This window comes from Drosophila ficusphila, unplaced genomic scaffold (genome assembly GCF_018152265.1).
Source record: "Drosophila ficusphila isolate 14025-0441.05 unplaced genomic scaffold, ASM1815226v1 contig_791, whole genome shotgun sequence".
NCBI classification, from domain to species: domain Eukaryota; kingdom Metazoa; phylum Arthropoda; class Insecta; order Diptera; family Drosophilidae; genus Drosophila; species Drosophila ficusphila.
Window position 1 is genome coordinate 6,682,938 of NW_025064737.1, and position 21,796 is coordinate 6,704,733.

Consider the following 21,796-nt stretch of genomic DNA (forward strand, 5'->3'; position numbering starts at 1 on the left):
AAGTAAATAATAATAAACGACCTTGCCGAGAAGCACTTTCCTCGGTTGCCCGGGATATGTGTTTTGGCCCCTCTGTAGTTGTGGTCTCCTTTTTGACAGTCGAGCGTGGGATATTAAACATATACACCTCGGGACTTTTTGCTCTCCGACATGCAAATGCGATTTCCACTGGTTGCTACGAAATTGAAGATCCGAGCTTATCTCCAGATTCTCTGGCAGGCAATTAAATGGACAAGTCACTGGCACCATCCGCAATCGCAATACAAATATTTGACAGAACACAATAATTCAAGGAATTGGCTATAAATGCAGTGTCCAACAGGTGGTACAAAAGATATACATATTTCCATTAAAATTTCTGTGTAAAGGTATTTTTTGTATAGTATTTTTTAACTAAATCAGGCACATTTATAATTAGATCTTTAAAAAAACGTTGAGTAAATTTCAAATTTCTTCTTTATTTTATATAGTTAAGATAAATTTATGAACAACTCTTTCTTGCATTAAATTTACATGATAAATTTATCGCCAGTCTCGTAAATATTGCCCCAAGCTGACTAGTTTTTCTCTCTGTGAGTTATACCCATAAAAACGTGTAATAAACCCGAGTCGGAGAGAATATGGGATGAGCACTTTTCCCGTTAATAATTCTTTAAAATACATTTCCATTGCGTTTGCCATTTTGTAATTTCTACTCGCCAAAAGCTGAACTAGCAAAAATTTTTCTTAACGCCGTTGTCATATTTTTTATCTGCTTGTTCCCATCGCCCGAAGAGAGAAAACGAAATTACTACAAATTTCTTTGCATTATAGTTTCGTCTTGTTTTATTTGCGATTTGAGAACGGCGGCGAAAATAATAGTGTATTGAACACGCGCTACCACAAGTTGGTGAAAAGTGCGCACACTTTTAAACGTGACTGTTACAAAGAATTTTGTTTCATTTATCACACACACACAAATACACAAAGTTTTGGTCTTTTTGGGTTTTGGCCACCGTTGACGAAAAATGATTATTATAATTTCGACCTTATTACTCTTGTTACTTTCGTTTGTTTTGCTAAAGAAAAAAAAAACATGAAATAACACCAAAACAATTTATATCTGCAATTTTTCTTTTCGCGGCGTTGGTTTACAATTGTGGCTGAGAAGGTGAGTATAACTTGTGGAATATTTTTCGCACTTGAAACACTTTTTCTTTGAGGTTATATTTTTTTAACAATGATCCTTGAGTTAGGAATTTGATATATTTTTTGTTAATTAATTTATTTGTATTTTTTACCGGCAGATCGCGATCGCGACAAAAAACGCAACCAACTTACGCGCCGCCGCTTCGAAAACTGACCCAACAACAAAGCCGGTGAGCTGTGGAGAGCAGAGCGTCGATGCACTCGAAAAAAGCACTCAAAAAACACTCGGAAAACACTCAAAAAAAAAAAAAAAACGACACTCAAAACTCATACTCACACTCCCGAAAACGAAACTTGTTCTCTCGCCAAGAACTTGTTGCTCCCCATCAGAGTTTTGTTTACCAATTGTTTATGTCTTTATGTTGCTGTTCTACTCAACCAAGCTCTCCCACTCGCTCATTTGGTTAACTCATTAAGTGGTTGTCATGTTGAGTGGCCCAACTGAGTGCCACTCTCGAGTGTTGTTATAATTTTTCAATCTGCCAGATACTTTGCCCCTCCTCTGGCTTATTTATTGCCCGAGTTTCGGGCTTATTTCGATACAATTTATAAATGCATTTCAATGGGCCTGTTTTTTTTTCGCTCTTTATCTTCCCGCATTTCGGTTCGTTTTGTTTTGTTTTGGTTTTACGCGTTTGTTTTTATGACTTTTTTATTTGATAATTTACACGCATTTTCGTGCGATTTTTTTCTTCCCAGGGACTCGTTTTTGAATGAATGATTTTCGTGACTCACAATGAATATAATTTAGCGTGTGGGTGTATAAAGCAGCTGAATAAGCGGTTAAGGATTTTTCTGGGTTATGGCTTATAAATCCAAAATATTTAAATTGTATTGTGAACTTGAGGATATAACAAATAAATAACTGGTTCATAATATCATTTAATTACTTAAAAAAAGTTAGCTTTGCAATTATACTTAAAAAAATGACTAGACCAGTAAATTATTTTTTTTGAGTGTTTTGCCAAATGAATGAATCCACAACGACTCTATTGAAAATCCTAAAATATCCCTCAACGTCTGTCAACTCAAAGATATTTTTGCAAAGCGTATCTCATAAACAAAGACAGCAGACAAAAATGTGCTTCCTTTTTTTTTGTTTGCGACAAAAAGGAAAAGAGAAATGCAAAATTGGCAAATAATTTTCCCGTTTGGCCGCTCACACGTGACAAAGTGTGAAAAATGCCTGCAACTCATAATAGTATTTTTCTTTTTCTGGGTTTGTCTTAAGCCTACACTTGCTTTAAAAGGCAGAGAAAAGGACGTGGAAAACCGAATTTATGAACTGCAGACGCGACAGAAAAGCGACGGAGAGGAGGTCAAATCGTCGGCAATAGTTCGTTTGTCTTTCCGCTTGCGGAGTGCAGCCGGAAAATCTATTTTCGAGCGCATAATTTTCTTTTTCCAGTCTGCCACCTTGTAGGGCAGCATTTCCTTCAGTCTCTCTTCTCCAACCTCGTGTGAATATTTATCTTTGGCAAGGAGATTTGTCGTCTGCCAGGAAAAAAAAAAAAAAGAAATGGGATTCAGAAGCCGAAAATGCATTTGGGAAATCTTCGAGTTTGCCTTGAATTCGGATTTCCTCAATTTTGAAATTGAATTCTTCTCCTCTTCCGTTGAGCATCTTATTGTTTTCTGTGGCCTTTGCATATTTTCTCTGTCTATTTGGTGTTGATTTGAATTTTTCGGTTTTGTTTGTGGCACTTATTAATGATGATGAATGGGTGGAAACTTTCAGAAGAGACTTTCGATAACACAAACTAATTGGAATTGCTAACAAACCAAAAGCAATGCAATCTTTCGTAGGGCATGTACATATTTTTTAAAGACAGTTGCATGCTTTTGTTTTGGAAAAAGAAAATTTGCATGTCTCCAGTATTTGCTTGCCAATTTATCTTTTAAATTTTATTAGCTTTACTCATGTACGAATGCCACACAAACAAAAACAATTTAAAAAATCAAAGTTGCAACTAATTCCTGGTTAAAGCCTTCAGTTTCAGAATTTTATTTACATCCTTTATTGTTGTACTAAAAGTTATTACTACTGTAGTCGCCTTTGGATAATCGGTGTTTTCTAATGACTTTTAAAAATCGCATTTCCGGATTTTATTTACTTTATTTTGATATTTCGAAACAAAAGCAATAAACAAACGTTTATAAAATATGAATTTCATCTTTTATTTTCTCATTTGATATCGCAGTGTGAAAACATAATAATTTTCATAAAAATACAGCAAATATTGTCTTGGCATCCGTGTTTTTCCGAATCCAATTCCCCTGCTCCCTTTCAATTAATTGGAAAGCAACGCCAATTAGAGAACTATTTCATGCCATATTGTGACCCCGCCGGCAAATATTTACCAAATGTTTGTTTTTACCACCCAAACGCCAGCCAGAGAAGGAAAACATACAATAAATGGCAAATATTTATGAAATGAAAATCCTCGACCCTGCTAGAAGGGTCAACCGGGTGAAATTGGAAAAAGTTGACTACCGCACAAAATGGCGCCGTTGGCGAATGAAAAAAGGAGTAGAGTCGAGCAGAAATATTGACAGGCCAAATGAATTGGCCACATGGTGAGCCACGTTCCAAATAGAGGGCGGTGCAACTACTGTGTCTGCGGCAATATAAAGCACAACACGTTTGACAATTATACATTGGTTACATTTCGTGGCATATTTGTGCAGTTTGCGCAAACAACAAAAGCGCAAAAAAGATGGAGGCAAAAAGTAAACAGAAATTGCCGCAAAAAGTCAGGCGCTGGAGTGCAATATGTGGTTATTACATTGGTTGTGGGCGTGGCAGGAGGACTCTTTGCCAGACAGAGCAAAAAAAAAAAAACAAAAACTAAGGGAAGAATGCTGCATGGCCAAAGCATTTTAGCGTGACAATCAATTGATTTCCCAGGCGGTTGACGAGAAATGATATATTTTGCTATATTTGACGTGAAATATTTCTTTCCTTTTTACGGTCCTCAGCTGCTGTCGACTAGTGACATTTCTTCTTGTTTTTATCGATAATAAAGGGTTTAATTGCACGGAAAGCTGCTTTATATTTCAGGATCCTTTAAAACTGTGGACTTGGTCAACGTACTTTTTAAGAATATAATGTACATTCAATTTTGGGTCATTTAAATAAATGTTAACTGAAAACTCAAAGGATTTAATTAATTCGGTAATTTCGGTGAATGTAAATCCAATTATCAAAACACTAATAAATTATTGACAGTGATTTGTGGAGGTCCTATTTTTCACGTTTGAACAACGAAGCCCAAACAAAATTAATCATAGGTATTTTTTAATAAATTTTTACAGTTTATTTCTCTCTACTCGCCCTGCAAAAGACCCAGTTTGATTAAAAATTTAAAAGTAATGTTGCATACTCCGGGGCCGTAATGAATTTTTCAGTTCAGGGGTTCAGTTCTCGGCTAACGACAAGTCAGCTTTTGCACAATATTTACAAAATTGCCAAAAAATTGTTTTATTAGCTTTTGTTAGTTACTTGCCCCGTAATCTCTGTTGCTAAATCAAAATTTCCATAGATAATATTTCTCCTGGTGTCAAGCGAGGAGGCAAGTTCGTAAAGTGTGCACATAAATCACAGGACACTCTACTCCACTCCACACAAAAGCTCGCACATGCATCACACACACTGCGTATGAGTGATTTATTAAACTATTTTGTGCCAAAGTGAAGAGGAGTTGGGCATCTAAATTGATTTCATTGTGTGTCCTGGCCTGCATAATAAACCAAACACAAACACAAACAAAAACACAAACTGCAACGAAAATTTTTAGCTCCTACAAGGACATTTTTCAGCTTCTACTTGAAGCGGTTAAGCAGCCAGCAAAGGACATCGACCAAGGAGCAGCAGCTGTGTCCGAGTGGTCATAAGGGGTTAAATGAGTTGCCTCTCCGGTTCTCGCTTCAATATCGACCACATGTGGTTAAGTTATGGCCAGAGCTGACTGCCCTTTAACCGTTTTGTGCTATTTTTCCAACGCTTTTTCCCGGAAATCAATGAAACATATTTCAAAGCGTTAAGCAATTGCTTTTTAGCGTCCATTCAGCATGCCACTGTGGACTGCCAATTCCACAATTTTGCCCATTTTAAGTGGACGGGTCTCCAATTCGATTGGATTCTCTGGAGCGTGTCCCGCATGGGGATTCATTCATTTTGCTATTCCCCGCTCTTGTCGAGTTAACTCCATAAAATTCAGAGTCTCGCATTATTCGGCAAATGAGCCAGAAGCAGTTCTGCGGCTTTGTCTCCCATTGACCAACCCTTTTCATTAGCATGGCAGGCCGACATTCCACATCTGATTGGGTTTGTGGGTGATTGCCAAGGAATTTCGGCGTGACATTGATGTTGATGGGCGCCATGCATCATTCCGAGCTCGACGAAAAGCGGGGGGGAGGTTGGTGGTGGAATAGGTGGGGTAGGTGCCTCCCAGTTTGATTGAAGACCCTTGCAAAGCATTGCACTGCGGTTTGCCTAAGCCAGCACCAATCAAACTTCATTAAGGTTGAATGCCTGATTGCAAATCCTGACTGGGGGAATTCGCTAAAGTTGGAGTCCATAACTCTATTTTCCTGTTACAATTTCTACCTTATGCGCACTTTTTGGACTTTAATTTCATTAACAGTTTCCGGGGACCAAAAATGACAAAGTCAATAATAAAACTAAAGGAATGAGATGACGAAGAAACTTTGAAAAAATTAACTTTGCCTAATAATTGTGGATATAAAATACAAGGCTTTGCTTACTTTTTTAATCCTAGTATGTAAAATATATCCTTATGATATTATATATTCCACTATTGGGACTACAAAGGCACACAAAATGTACAGCAGAATATTTATGTAAGAGTGTTACATTTTCGCCTTCTGTCAGCGGTTTATTTAATTTCTTCTGGCCACGTACACTGTGGCATTTACGTAGCCAACGGAAAAATGCAATGGCTGGCAAAAACCTTCTCTGCTCTCTGCTATGTAAATGAAATTTCCTCGGAGAAACTTTTTATTCAATTAATAGAATTTCTTCCTGTGGTCAATTAACCACGTTGGCCACCATGATGTGGTTGAAAGTGGAGGGGAGTTTCGGTTTCTAGTCTGGCTAAAGTTTGCCTCAGCTATTTGGCGACTTCATTTAACGTGGCCCAACCATGCTTTCATAAAACGCTATCAAAGTTTGCCCATCCACCCCGCACCTTTATTTTTCCCTGTTTTGCATCCTTGTAATTGTTTAAAGTTACATTTACTTAAAGTTTTTTTATACTCCAGCGTTGCAACTTTCCGACTTTTTCTTGCTGGCAAACTTTCTTCTTTCATTTCTATTTTAATTTTTTCCTGTATTTCACCTTTTTTAATACTTTCGCCACCCTTTTAGTTTTTTCATATTGTTAATGTTGTTCAAGTTCCTCCTATCAGTTTTTTTCGTTTGGCTACAAAACGGAAAAAAATTAAAAATACATTTTCGTGTTTGGGTAAAAGTATCGTCAAAATAGTTTACCAACTTTTACGGAAAGGTTTTTTTCCAGTCGCTATTTAACGTATTTTTATGCCCATCAAAAAAAAAAGGAGCATTTAATAAAAACTGGTAAGCACTTTCATGAAGTGTGCATTTTTTTTTGGGTGTCGAGTGGCATTGAGAGACTATTTTCACAGCCATTTCCGCTTCTGATTCAACTGGTAGGGAGTTAACTGGGCCAGAAACCTGTTGTCCAAATCGAATTTGTTAAGGGTAATTTAAAATGGCCCTCTTCAGAGGCAAATTTGCTATTAAACTATGCAATTTTCATTTTAAAATTTTAAAACCTTTCGCACAAAGACAACAATTTTTGGAATTTATTTGATTTAAGTGGTTTTCATAACGACGCCGCAGACACCATAAAACGTATACCTATATATATAAGTTTAGAGTGAGTATTGATCCATCAACTGATTCAACATTTTGTTTTGATTAGATCTGTCGGAAAAATGGCAAACATAAAATTTTACCATAAAGTTTGACCCAATAAAATGTGAAAGCGCTCCCCAATGTGAAATTCGTGTGTGGAACAACAATTGACAAAATATGAAATTTTTAAGGCTTAATCCAGGATTTAGAATAGAGTTTAGGGTAAAAAAAGAATAGCTATTGTTTACTGATTTATTACTGCTCATGATTTATTATGACTATGCTTCGCTCTGGAAAAAAAACTGTTTAGTGCTTTAAAAATATTCAGCAAAGTTAAACTCTTATCTAGTTTCGTTTAAGTCAATGAACTGATTTAAATAAGGGGTTTATGAATGCAAAGTCCAGCAAAATGCTGTTAAGCTAACTAACCTTAAAGACTGACTGTCCAAGGTAAACTAAAGGTTTTTTCTTTCTTTTAGATATAGTTACTATTTTGTTTTTGTTTTTTTAAGTACCAGGATTTCTTGATTTTTATGACTATTGCTCTTTGTTTGTCCTTTTTTTGTGATATTGTTTTTCCGATGCTTGTTCACTCAGTCGCATTGATTTTCGCTTGGCTGAAACTAGTACGAGTGTGCTACACACACGTATACACACAACCACCTTAAACCAGACGAGTATCGCATACAATATGTGCACTTTATGCGCTTTGGTATTTTATACATTTTGTGCCCGCTCAACGAGTTGTTTTTGCTTCGAAATGGGGATTGGTGTGCCCCATGTTGTAGCCATTGTTTGCACAGTCTGTGACATTTTTATGCGATCAAACATTGTTGCATCAAATTTACGGTGCGTATGAGTAACGACGGCAGCATCAGACATTGGGCATTGGGAGTAGCCGCCTTTCATGCCGTTGCGGTGGAATATATTATGTTGTTGTTCTCCGACAGACTGAAACCCAAACGACAGGCGTCATAAAAAACACACTTGCATTTATTAGCCCGAAAAAATGCGAAACAAAAAACAAAAAGCATTCCGGTTTGTTTAGCCGAAGAGGGAGTAACTTTTTGTTGCGGCGAAATGTAATTCAATGAAAAATTTCCACATCGGAAAATGTGTCAGGAATGCGAGATAAATTGTGAGTTCAAGCAAGTAGTTTTTCCATAAGTTAAACTTTTTGTGAAAACAAACTAAATTCGATTCCCTCTTGAAAATCCAATTCCCATTTTAGCACCAAAGAAAGAACACTTAACGAGCAGTTGTAAAAAGCAAATTGCAGAACAGGGAAAATTACGCGCAGTTCGAGTTCAACTTTCCATAAGGCCCACTCAAATTATGAAAATGAAAATGTCACCGAGGAGGAAATGAGAGGCAAAAGTTGCGAATCTCGACTTACCGTCATGTACTCATCCAGGCGGTGCTTCCAATTGTCGGATCTATCGATTAGATTGTTCCACTGCTCGGAAAGTTTTCCCACCTCCCGCCGGATGCTGCGTGTTAGCTCACGGCTCTGTTCCTCGGCGGACATGTAACGCGAGTCGGAATCATGGTTGGCTAAAATAAAAGGAAAGAATATAAGGTAAGAAGCGGGAGGTTATGATAAGGAAACGCTGGAAAATTTATGAAAATCAAGTCAAAGACAAAGTTCTGACAAAAAAGACAATTGCGCTGCCATTAAATTGAGGAGTTTCCCCTCGGATTTTCCCCCTGTTCTCGCTCTGTTTTCCCTCTGAAAGCTCCTGGCACGTACGTGAGTTTATGAATTAGAGATGATGATTATGGCTCTTAGTATCTGCCCTGTTCGATGATTGTGCTTTTTGCCTTTCTGGCCGCTTTGATTATGCTGATTGCAGGCAGTGATTAAATTTGCAATAAAATAATCTCTCGGACAGGTTGGCTCTTGGGAATGCCAGCTGAAAGTTGAGTGAAAACAATGGGAAGTCCGAATTTCAATCGGCTGGGGAATCAATTAGCCGGACGTCGAGTTAAAGGCAAAACTTTGAGGATAAATTCAATAAATATCGATGTCTTTAAGCCATCGATTAGCTTCGATGAGACCGCAAAACCAGAAAGAGCAGCTCAACTTTAGCCATTTCCTTCCACAACAATGAAAGATGAAAGCCAGTCGACAGAGGGAAAATCGAAAAGGAAAAGTGTCAGGAAATTTGAAAGACAAACTGACGCGCTCTTGTGGCGAAGGGAAATGCAATAGGAGATCTAAAGTCGGACGGATGGACGGACCAACTGACTGACAGCCGAGTGGCAGCTGCTGCTTCTTTCGCTGCTTCTGCTGCTGCTGCTGCTGTAGATATAAGCCAACACAGTCGCACACAAAAAAGTGAGGCAACAAGACGAACTCAAAGTTGGCTAAATCCGAATTTAATTTAATGCACGGACGGCGACAGCGAGCAACTTTTATGGCCAAAGGAGAGGTTGGACAGCTGGAAATGTGATGCTAAGCAAATATCGAGCAGCGGAATACTTTTCCCTGTCCCCATCGAAGTTTCGTTGAAATATTCAAATTCAATTTAAAAATTGAGTTTATCGCTTTGGATGTTTTCTGCTTTTTGCTCGCTTCACTGCCGCCGCACAACGAAACTTTTCGTTTTCAATTTTGAGTTTCTTAAAAAATTGGTCGATAAAAGTTGATTTAAATAAATATTGGTGAGTATTGGAGGAATAATAATCTTTTTAAATTTTCAATCCTTGATATCTTTAGAACTTAAAGCCAAGCTTATTAATTTGTAGAGACCATAAAAGAATTGGCGTGGAATTTGTCAACTATATTAACTTGTTTTTCCACAAAAATTGAATCTAAAAATTGTATATCTTATAAAGATTAAAGATTTCAGAACTTGTAGAATTTTCTGCTTCAATATTTTTCACAAAAAATGTATTCGGACTTTAGAATGGACAAAATTTATCTGTTTAATTTTTAATTTCAATGACTAATGATCATTTAATTTAATATTTAATTTGCCACGGTTATTTGGCACACTCGTGAAATTCGACTGGCTGGCCACAAAATAAACATCGGAACGGCTAAAATCAAAAGCCAAAAGCGGACGGTGTTGAGGGGACTCGGCCAAATCTCTCCCACAGCTGATGGCTGGCACTAATAGCGTACTAATCGCTCTAATTGCTCTGGTCGCAATTATCGTTGACGCCTCCCTCGCCCCTCCCTTCCACCCACAATGATGCCACAAAAAATCGAAAACAAGTCCCCAGTCAGGCAGTAACCTCTTCCACCGAGCTAAGCCCACACAGCCATTTGCTAAATTGTTAACTACAGTCTAAAAAAGGAAACTACGATGGGAACTAAAACCAGATCTGAGGTTTGAGGGACGCACGGATACGTGTGGTGGTGCAAAATCAATTGGCAATTCTCCGGTTGCCCGACAACAGTTGTCTACTTTTAGGCGCTCACGTCCCGAAGTACTATCCTTGGATTTGGATTTGGGTGCGTGTGAGTGTGGTTTTTGAGCTTCCTAAGCTTTTGTAAAATAGTTAAAGCAAATTCTTACATGTTAGTTTTTCGTTGATTCGTGAGGGATACTCCATAGAATGTTCAATCAATAGGGCAATGCTTTGGGGGTTTTGGGGCGGAAAAGAAGAGGGGTAAAAAGAAAAATGTTCCTGCCAAACTTAATATGGAACAAGTTGGCAGAATATAGAATTCATGGTGCCTTTACATAATTTGTTGAGTGGTTATGCAAAAAGATATATCGAAAACAAATATCTCACTAAAATGTGATAAGTGTACAAGATTAAAAGGCATACCATTAAATAAGAGTAATAATAAACGTAACATATGTAACAAAACAATTTTTAAAGTTCATTGGAGATTAATTTTCCTTCGATACGTATTCCCTTTTAATACATTGTGACTTAAAATCAAAAGCTAGACTAACCACGACAATTATTTTAAGAAAACACAAAGCAATATAAACATTTTTTAGTTCACTTATCATTTCTCATTTTTCCCCCTCCAATGACGAAACCCTTTTTAAATAACGTGTCAACGCACCCCATAACTATCGCATTACTTTGAGATTGTCTATTATTTTCCGCGCTGTTTATAGATCATGATTTGCCACGGACCCCCAGAAATCCAATTTTAGTTTTGCACCAGAAGGGCACTTGACGAGATTCGTGGGGAACCTTTTTGTGGTCCCCGTAACGGGCAGTTTAGTGGGCGACTTTTTAGTGTGTCGATGGTCATAAAACTTACCCTCCGTATCGCTGGTATCCGAGACGGCTGCTTCGTTGGCAATGTACTGTCGACCGCTCGTTAAATTGCTCTCGACAATTGGCCGCTTATCCTCCAATTGGCGGCGAAAGGCTTTATGATCGTCCTGCAAGTGGAAGAGCAGAAATGCAATACATGAATGAAACTCCACTAAAATAAATATGTATAAAGTTTATTTGGGTTTTCGGGTATTTTTGCTGGCCCTAAAAAATATAGCTGAAGTGGTCAAGGCCCATAAACTATCAAGGGAATGGCATCCTCTGCAGTTCGGGGCTATAAATTCTCGTGTTTAATGCATTTAGTTGGGGAATAACAAAATGCAACAATATAAAACTCCGGACAGAGGTCCAGACCTCGACTCTTGGCTGAAATACCCTTGGTCCGCTGGCAAATAAAATCTTCAAGCCGAAATGTAAATGTTCGGCAGACCGTAACTTAGTGGCAGGCAATAGATTTATACAGTGCCTCCTGCTGATGCCTCCCTTTTCCACCCACTCCATCCTTTCTCTCTCTGCAGGGTGAAAGTTGACTCATTTTTTCCAGCTGCTTCTCCGCTTTCTTGTTCCTCGGAGCTGGGGCTCTAAGTGGGGGCAAGTGAAATTCAAGTGCCTCATGCTGTGTTAGACAGTGTTTCCCCATTCGGAGAGTGGCCTGCTTGGCTCCTGCCTTCCGCTTTTTTCCCTGGCTTCCTGCTTCCCTTTGCATTCAGGTCCCTAAGTGATTTCCCCCCATGCGAGGAAGGATGTGTGGAAGTGTGCGAGTGTGTCCATGTTTTTGACATAACAAGCATCATTTAACAATTATTTAAGAAATCCAAACCCAATTGTGGGCGAGGTCGAATACGCAATTCGGTCAAGTTGAATCCACTTGAATCGGGGTCCTTTGGCCATTTGGCCAAAAGTTCCAACTAAACTCAGGTTTTTATTGCGGGCCATTAAATACATTGATGCGGAACTTAAACCTATAGAATTCGACAACAAAAAACATTTTCCAGCGAATTCTAGGTTTTATTATGCACTGCTTATTTTTCGCTTCACCAAAAACTCCAAACTAAACTACTATTTAAGCTACATATGTACACATATTTATCCAGAAATTCGATGAGTTATTTAATAAACCTGCTTTCGATATTTGCAGTCAAGTGATAGTAGTTCTATGGAAATCCACAAATCAATCACGTTATTTATAGGACAAACAATGCATTAGATATGTTTTGGTGTTATATACTATGGTAATGCTTTTGGCAGCAAACAATTGTTCATCGCAAATTACAAAATTTGAAATACATTTGTGTATATTGCCAAATGATTGAAGAGAATCATGGCACAAATCAAATTCCCATTACTGGATAAATATGAATGTAACATGCATATTCACTGGATTAAGTGTAATTTAAGTATTTTCCGCTTATTATTTAATTATGAGTCGGGAAAATTTAGGCACAAAAATGCAAAGTGGCAGCTAGCCAAGTCATCATCTAGCCAAGCATCGTTAAACCCAGGACCTGAAAACGGGTCAAGAGATCACGCAGGCCAAAAACTTCCACACAATTAGTTGGCCAAACAAATTGAGGTGCAGCCCCCGGGGAGCTTCAGCACAAAAAGTAGTATAAAATTGGGTCGTTGACAAAAAAGGAGAAAACGAAAAAAGGTTTCGAGGCCCAAAGCCAGGACTTACCAATTGTTTCTGCAGACTAGCGGCATCACCTCGAACAGGACCCAGGCCCAAAGTGCTCAGTTCGGTGTCCTTGCGGATAACCCACTCGGTTAATTCGCGGAGCGAAAGGAGCAGGGCATTCCAGTGCTCTGAATTGGACTCCAGGCGATTCCTGCGGGAAAATAAAGGAAGATATCTTTTAAAGTGTGTTCTTAACTGGGTAACGAAAATCAATGTACGAACTTTCTAAAATTAAAAAATAATCCCTCGCCACGAATTAAGTTCTATGAAAGACTCAATTCATTAACAGAAATATTTTTAATGTGATACTTAAATATTATAAACAAACGAACCGAAATAACTGTTCTCATTTAATAAAATTACAACCAATGTATTTCAAGATAATTATTTATATTAATTTAATAAGAAGTTTAGAAGTATTTTCTTTTACTTTTCTCCCAGTGCCCCCGAAAAAGTCCCGTAATAATGTTAAATTTAATTTGCACTTTAGAGCAGATGAGGAAGCATCTGTGCTGATTGCACCCACAAAATGTCAGCGACAATTTGTCTATTTCCTCGAGTTTCCGCCCTTCCGCCTTTCGACGTTTCTCGTCTCTTCCGTGTCCTGTTCCTTGTGCCCCACAAATTTCCTCCTTAAGTGAGGTCTATTAAAGTGTCCTGTTTTGGCATTTGGCCGAGGGCCCAGGCACAGACACAAATGAGACTGGTCTATGCTAAATTTCAGCTGTCGCTGTAATTGTGAAATGCCATGACATTTTATTCACATTTTATTTCGTCGTGGCATATTTGGACCATTGTGTTGTTGCCGAGAATGGGGAAAAAAACAACACAGGGAAAAATCTGAAAAATCTCCGGCCACAGCGACCCCGTAATAACAATAGTCACTGCCTCATTGTCATCTCATTTCTCCCATCTTTCTCTAGTTTTTACTCGCGATTCTCTCCTTCTCTGTTTGGAGTTTCCGGTCCTGAGCTTTTGTCTGTTTATCTTTGGCGAATTCCTTTGGCGTGCTCATTTCATTCTTTTATCATTTCTGCTCCGGTTTTGCTTATAATTAAGGCTTGGCTCTAGCACCTCTCGTCTTCGTCTGAAGGAGAACGCTTCTTTTCTTGGCTTTCCCCCGCCAGTTTCCGCACACTTTCGCTTTTGCTCATGCAAATAATAAAAGGAAATAACTTGAGACGGACAAAACTTGGGGTTTTTTCCTCAAATTTCAGCCTCTTTGTTGTTTTCTCACTTTGGATTTCATTTCTGACTACGTTTCAGACAATTATTGACGTGGGACGGACAAATTGCTTGGGAAATTGATATGGGTGAAAGTTATTAGAGTGATGCCAGGAGAATTGACATGACAGGAGAGCTTTTAATGATCAATCAAAAAAAATCTTAAATGTGTTTGACTCGCACAAAATGTATTTTAAAGCTTTTCGATTCTCTTATTTATTTCTTCAGTTCATTTGATTTGTTTGTTGAGTTTTATATAAACAACATATACATTTACTAAAAAAGTTTAAGTGCACATAACACGATAAAATTTCCCTAAAGAGTTATATTGATTTATTATTATCATTGTTCTGCTCGTTTACGTTCAATCCGAACGTTTTTCATACCCATTTTGATGGATCACACTCATTCCCTTATATCCATCAATTCTGCGTCAATCTGGTCACGCAAAAACCTCGATTAAATCATTTTTTAACCCGCCAAAACGAACTTAAAGAGAAAACGAATTTGCAGGAAAGATACGGGTTCATCAATCTTCTCCTGTTCGGGATTTGTGGGTATTCTCAATCAGCAAAAATGTGAAGGGGGAATAAACCAGATCCGGAACACCTGTAGAGATGCCGCACGCAAAAAGTTTGCACAGTTCAAAGAGCCAGCGAAACTTTGCACATAAAATGACCCAAAGCCAAAAAGTGCCGCGGCTAATACAAACGAACAGCGAACAATGGCCAAAACCAAATAAAGAAGGAGGGCGACGAAGAGGGATTGGGAAATGCCGGCTTCGGTGAAACTTTTCAAGTGCTGTCCAAAATATTTCACAGGAATTTATAAGCCAACAAATCCTTAGCGCAAACAACGAGTCCAGACAGCGGGGGAGGAAGCCAAGGCAAACAACAAAGGAAGTGGCTCAAGTTTGGCCCACGGAAACGAACCAGAACGTCGGAATAATGAGGGCTAACAGTCGGAGAGATTGGGGCGGGGTAAAGTGGCCACTTTTGAGGTGTCATTCGTCATCTTGTTCGCTACCTCTAATTGAAAAACGTTTGAGCAACATGCTAAGCAGAGGTTATCAAGAAAGAAAATCAGAGGTTGTTGAACAGAGAAGTACCCTCTATTAAAATTATAATTCTTTAACGGAACACTTTCTTTGTTTTGCTTTACTATATTATCATAGGTTTAATATTATGGTAATATTAAGTTTTATTACTTTAACAAAAATATATAGATAAGGATTTAATTCCTTCTTAATGCTCCGATAAGCTCTCTGCTATCGACAGAACTAATTTATCGATTGCGGCAAGCCGTGTCTGCCTGCAATTAACGAGTCAAAATTAACGTTGCCTACTGTTTCGGGCACGCCGACAAGTATACGACACGTTGGCTTGGTCATTCGATAATTGCCATTTATATTCATTATGCGGTCGCTCTGGCTCCTCGTTTGGCGCATTTCAGTGTGTCACCACCATCATCATTATTCATTTTGGCCCAGTTTTGCCGCTCCTTTTGTAAACATGCAGCCCGACTTTCATCATCGGGCAGCATCAATATCAACAAGCGACCAATATTTGTGCGCTCGAGCCAAGCTTTTATTTATGAAACGGGGAAATTACAAACACAAAAAGCCGAAACAAAAAGCGACAGCAGGAGCGAAGGACACTGGGGCAGTGTTTGCACACGATTCCATCAATGACACAGTGTCCATGGACCGAAGGCAGGGTCCTTCACTCGCCATCTCCATCACTTTTCACGCGTTTCGTTTTTAATATTGATTTTCGTTCGGCTCGCGGCTTTGTCGGCCGTAAAGGACCCTCACTTGCCATCTCCCCGCTGACTGACTGCTCGCTTTTCCGGCCGTTGTTTTCCCCATTTTCATCGGCACAAAGTTGCTTAACCCGTGGCATCGGAGACGGCGGGTATGGCTTGTTTTCAACTTGTTAAACATTGTCTCTGCATTGCTCTTTTTGTGCGCAGCTTAACGCGGTTTAATTAACACTTAAAGCGGTTGAGGGATAAGTCTTGTGCTCGTTTGCTCGCGGCTTGCAATCTGACTTAGATTCGGCATTCATTCATCATACGCCCTGCTGGCGGTTTAACAACTCCCCGGGGCAATTTGCAAACTCCCCGACGGCCAACTCTCAACTTCATGCCCATTTAAACACTGAAGCCAAAAAACTGCATGGAGCTACTTTAATTCTATTCAGCGGGTTTTCAAGCATCCTTTAACCGCATGACCCTGCCCCTTCTGCACCGTTCTGAACCCACGAACATAAACATGGCAGACCGACCGACAACAAAAAAGCTGAACCAACCGACAGAAATGTTTTCGCCCCCACTACGGCCAAACAATTCAGGAGTAACAGGAAGCAAAAAAAATATATATCGAGGTTGGCTATAGGAAAACAAGAAGTCAAAAGCACTTACCTGATTGCAATACTTTTCGATTTTAAATTATTCCAACGTTGATTCATTTCATCGAGGCGACGCTGCAGCATAACCGCATCCTCTTGCGAGGTGAGCGAACCCAGAAGTTTGCGGCCTGTTCCATCGAGACGATCGTAAACCACGCGATGGGTTTCAATTTCCGATTGCAGGTCCTGGAAAAGTCAGAAAAAAAGTGGAGCATGAGAACCAGTTGCCCAGGCAGGAAATGCTAATAAATGTGTGGGTTCCCATTCAAAAAAACATCAAACTAAATAGACTTAAAAGGCACAATGTGTTTTTAAAGTGGATTATTTTAGAGAAAAACAGGGAAGCAAAAAAACACGGAGTGAGAGCCTTCCACCTTGCCAATTATTAACCGCATCTGTCCCACTTGTTATTTTTACCCCACCTTGTCATATTTTCTCTGGTTTTTTCACATTTTCCCTCAGCTCTTCAGAAGCTGTCGCATGTCAGGTGTTGTTTTGGTCCCATGAACAAAAAAAGGGCTTAAATGTTAGCCGTTCTGGTTTCTAGTTTTTGTTTCGGTTGCGAACTTAATTTTGCTGCTAAACTTTTTGTATGGTTTGGTTTTATTTACAAACACACATACGCTTAAGGAATTAGTATTTTTTATCCCCATTGATACCCGAATTGAATCCTTAATTCTTCCAAACTTTCACATTCCTGCCTCTTCTTTACTTCCTGTCCAACTAAAACGTTTCTTTAATTGTATTTCAACTAATTTAATCAATCAATCAATCACTCACGAAATATACCAAATAAACCAATTAAAATTGGAATTAGGCGAGGGCACAGGGCACATAAAGTAATTGAAATGGTATTCGTAGACTCCATCCTGCGCTGCCATTTCCACATTTTCCCCTTTCCCAATTTCTGCGAGGGTGTGTGGGTGAGTGAGTGAGTGTCTCTGCGTGTGTGTTTGCTAATTAAACCTTCATTAGGACGCTCGTTGCCTTTGTTGCAGTAAACAAAAACAAGAAAACAGAAAAGGCAAGAAATCCCAGCTAGCGAAAGGACGCAAAATTCCTCGCTCGTTTAAGTGTGTGTGATTGTGTGTGTGAGTGGGTGTGCGAAATGAAGCTCCAATTAATTTGGCTTATGCATGTCACAAACACGCACGCATGCACGCACACACACACACAAACAGGGCGATTCAATTAATGCGCAAAAATTGTTAATACGTCAATAGAGCGGAAATGGGGCAAAAAAAAAAAAAAGAAAATCAACAGGAAGAAAGGGGCAAAACAACACGAGGTATTTTTAATGAGCAGCAAGTGACGGATTTAAGAGGCAAAATGGAGAAGTGGGAGGAGGAGGAGGGGGTATCGCGACACATGCGCCAAAGCCGATTAAATCAATTAAAATGAGAAAATGCCGGCAGCGATGGGAAAAGCGACAGCAAAGCGGCAGTTTCCAGCACGAGTCATCGCATTCCCTGGTCATTATAGCGATTGCCCGTTGTGCCACGCCCCTTTTTGGCCATACCAAGCCCCACACCCAAGGCTGCCCGAACTAATGCCGCTAATTTGCGCAACGAAAGACCGCAATTTCCTGCATGAGAAGATAGCTCTCTCTTTTACCGTTCATCTCTTTGGGTTACCTCTTTATGTGCTCGTTTCTGCGGCAGTCTGTTATTTAGATGTCCCTCGCTCAAAGGACCAAAATGCACTAATTAGGCGTTGAGGTGAAAGTTAAATAACCCCTACCATCGCGGACCTAATTAAAAGTAATGGCGTATTTTAATCTTTATTTATTCCTTGTTTTCAATTATGACAATTGAACCTTTTTTTTTAGAAAAAATTGAGATCCGGAGGTCACGAGTATTGGAAACAATTAAACATGACAATCTTTGAGATTTAAATAATAATGGCTTACATATCAGAGATTCTTGTGTCTTACTCCACTATTGAGGTTAAAGGATTTAAAATTCTTTACTTAAAAACTACTGAGAATTTGGATTTGCGCATTATATTCATATAGGATATAAGGTTTTAAACAATTTAAAGGGTTACTTTCTGCTGTTGCTCTTTAAAATAGCACATGATTTATCATTTATTTTTCTTGTTTAAAATCGCATAATATGCTCTAAAATTGTTTGTCTCTTGCAAAAATAAATTTATTAGTTTATATATTTGGGGAAATCACTAAAGGGTATCAGCAGCTGTTTCATCTTCTTGGACTTATTAATGGCAAATAAAAACGCGGCCATTCTAGGAGCTTATGAGTGGGGAGGATGTTAAAATGGGGCTCTCGGACCACGACCATTAGTCCAGGCAAAAGGCTTCGTAGCTGCCGGCCAACAAATGCAGCTTATGGCTTTTATATGCCAGCAGCTATAAATACACGTATGCGGGCTTGTGTGAGTGTACAAGGGTATGAGTGTGTGAATGTGCGACTCTGCCTTCCCGACGCGCTTTTGTTGGCTCATTTTTCACATTTCCGCTGCTTGTCCTTGCCAAGTCACGACATGGCCCCAACTAATACATCTGCGGGGGCTTACGTGTATGCCACATACACACTTGTGCATGTACTGACTGCATTTTGCAGTTTAAAGCGCCAATTAAGTAAATGCCATGCTCCGCTTGGTCTGACCAAAGCTACCAGAGAAGCAGGGGAAACACGAAAGATATGGCCGGTTAAAAATGCACGCCCACTTCCCGCAGTTGAATGGCAGCTAACTAAGCTGCTCGCCGGCTTTCTCTACATAATTATGCCTTAGATGGGTTAATTTATGGCAGTGGCAGTCGTAAAAGCGTGTTGAGTGGCCTTAAAGAACCGGAAACGGCTGCTAAAGAAATCGGAAGTAAGTCGCATAATTCCCCAAAAGGTATTTAATCAAAATCGGAATTCCCTCCCGTGGCTTTCCCTGCGGTAATTCATTCGATTGAGCCACTCGAGACACTTCCCAAAATAATTTCCCCTATATAAATTCATAAGGAATTATGCGCATCATTTCCTCTGCAGACCTCGCATGAATTCGAAATCAAATTTTTTTAAAGCATCCCAAAATACCTACGGGTGTTATTTGCTTCTCCTCGCTTGGTGGATGTGTTTTGATTGTTTGTTGTCGAGCGAAAAAACCGAGTCAGGCGATGTAAATAAAATGAAAATGCGTTTATAAGACGCCTCATAAATATATTAGAGGCACATAATAAACACATCAGCAAGTGATGTCGGCCCGCCAGTGACGAATGTTCATCCTGGCCGGGTCAGAACTCCCCGTCCCTCGTCCTTCGTCCCAGGAATACAGCCGCCGGGGGAAAACCTGTCAAGTGGAGCTCACAAGGGGCGTTCGAGCATTACTGACAGCCATACAGCCATAACCCAGGTCCCATTTTCCCCAACCCCATTCGGTGGAAACAAAAATGACAACAAATTTAAACAGGGCTCGTCCTGATCCAGCTGCTGCCGTTGAAACTGCCATTGTAGCGTTTTACATATTTTAGTCAGCCCGTGTTAACATCAGTGTAAATCCTTTATGACCAAACTCTGAGCCTTCAGCACAAATTGGAGTTTTGTGAGGGGGAAAGGAAAAAGCTGGGGGACGTGGAGTTCGATTTGGCTATATCAGGCTCTTTGGCTGCTCCCCACGTTGCTTATTTATTCGATTATGTTTATTCCTTGTTATATCATCTTGAGCGATGTGTCAGAGCAAATGTTCTATAAACATTTCTTTTGCCAGTTGCGGGGGAATTCGTGAACTGTGCAGGGGTATGTAACTCAGTTTCCAGGTCAAATGGAAAACTGAAAATGCGGAAATGATGAATTAAAGGACACGTTGACAAGGGATTATTTAAACACTTTTCAAGCGGAAAGTGGAATTTATGGTAAAATAGCGTGTTTGATAAATTGGCTACCGTCGGTTTTTGAAGAAATGAACTTTATGTATTTCGTTCTTATTTTATGAGTTTGTTTATGATGTCTGTATCTTCATTTTTTTAAAGTAGTTTTCGCCCGCTGTGTTTGAGTTTGAAAATAAGTTTTTTTCCCCATTTCCTTTCACTTATCCCCTTCAAAACTTTGCTTTTGCAAGTTTCGTCTAAATATGACTAAGTTTTCAAGACGCTTAGGGGAGCCAAGCAAACAACATGGCTAGAATCGACTCAGCAATACCCACTATATTAAATAAACATTCAGTACAAGTAGCTATTTAAGAAAATAAATAAAAAAAAGACTTCCATTGCTAGGTATTCCTTTGCATTACTAAAGCAGCCATAAACGTAAGGATTTGCATATTTGTAAGCTGCTGGTTTATTTCCATAAAAATCATATACCCCTTAACTTTTACGACTGCCGAGTATAACAACTAGAAGTTCAGACATCAAATGCAGACTGCAAAATCTGAAATCAGAAATGCATAAAGCCAAAGGCTAGGGACGTCGGGCGATGCAGCGAGCAGCTGGAATATGAGCTCCAATTTATCCGCATGCAATATTAAGTTGGCTGCACTTGGCTTTGACTTATCTGCAGAGTTTACGCTGCACTGAGCAAATAGACAGGACTCGGAACTGCACACACGACTGTGTATAATCAGGTAACAAACCAGGTTAGCCAGCGGTTGCCAGGGACTCCTGGCCAAGGGGGATTCGAGGCGCAATCAATGTGGCGGCGGTTTTCCTCTCGGTCCTCCTAAGCTGCTGACAGCAAACGCCAGAAAAGCCGGGCAAAAAAAAAGAACAAAAAACCAGGGAAGCCGACTAAACCGAAACCGAAGTTAAATGCTCTGGGTTTTCCCCAGCTGCATGGCTATCTCTTCTCGACCAAACTTCTGTGGCTACTGCCAGTGGTACAGCGGATGCTCCGTTGACCATATTATTAGACACCCACATATGCAGGGGGTGGGCTTTGGGCCATCCTCCCCAGCTCCGAGCCAAATCCTTCTGCCAGTTCCCTGTGTCAGCTTTAATTCACTTCTGGACACACAGAGAGGCAAATATCCTTTTTCCTTCACCCCTTTTTTTATCATCCCGCACATTGCGCTTATAATTTTTTTGTTTCCTTCTGTAGGCGGCTCAAGTTTATGGCTTGTGGGTTTTTCCAGGTTTTTTCGTCTCATCTCCGAAGGTATTTTCCCCTTTTCCGTCTAAACTTTTTTTCGGTGACCTGCGAAACCTTCA

The 21,796-nt window shown here is 39.6% G+C and overlaps 1 protein-coding gene across 18 annotated transcripts in view; it reads right to left on the reverse strand.

Moving 5' to 3' along the window:
- Positions 1–21,796, reverse strand: part of LOC108101043 (dystrophin) — a 145,651-nt gene that overhangs the window by 28,494 nt on the left and 95,361 nt on the right. For 17 of the 18 annotated variants that reach the window (XR_001772030.2, XR_001772032.2, XR_001772031.2 and 14 more), the window contains 4 exons: positions 16,659–16,831; positions 13,014–13,164; positions 11,319–11,442; positions 8,484–8,641 (listed from right to left, as the gene is read on the reverse strand). Coding sequence is in view for 9 of the 18 variants with exons in the window: in XM_017205222.2 (XP_017060711.1) it covers positions 8,484–8,641; positions 11,319–11,442; positions 13,014–13,164; positions 16,659–16,831 (606 nt within the window). In the remaining 9 variants the exon portion in view is untranslated. Of the gene's footprint in view, positions 1–1,280; positions 1,355–8,483; positions 8,642–11,318; positions 11,443–13,013; positions 13,165–16,658; positions 16,832–21,796 lie in introns of those variants that run through there. The other variant, XM_017205221.2, reaches the window with a different exon arrangement.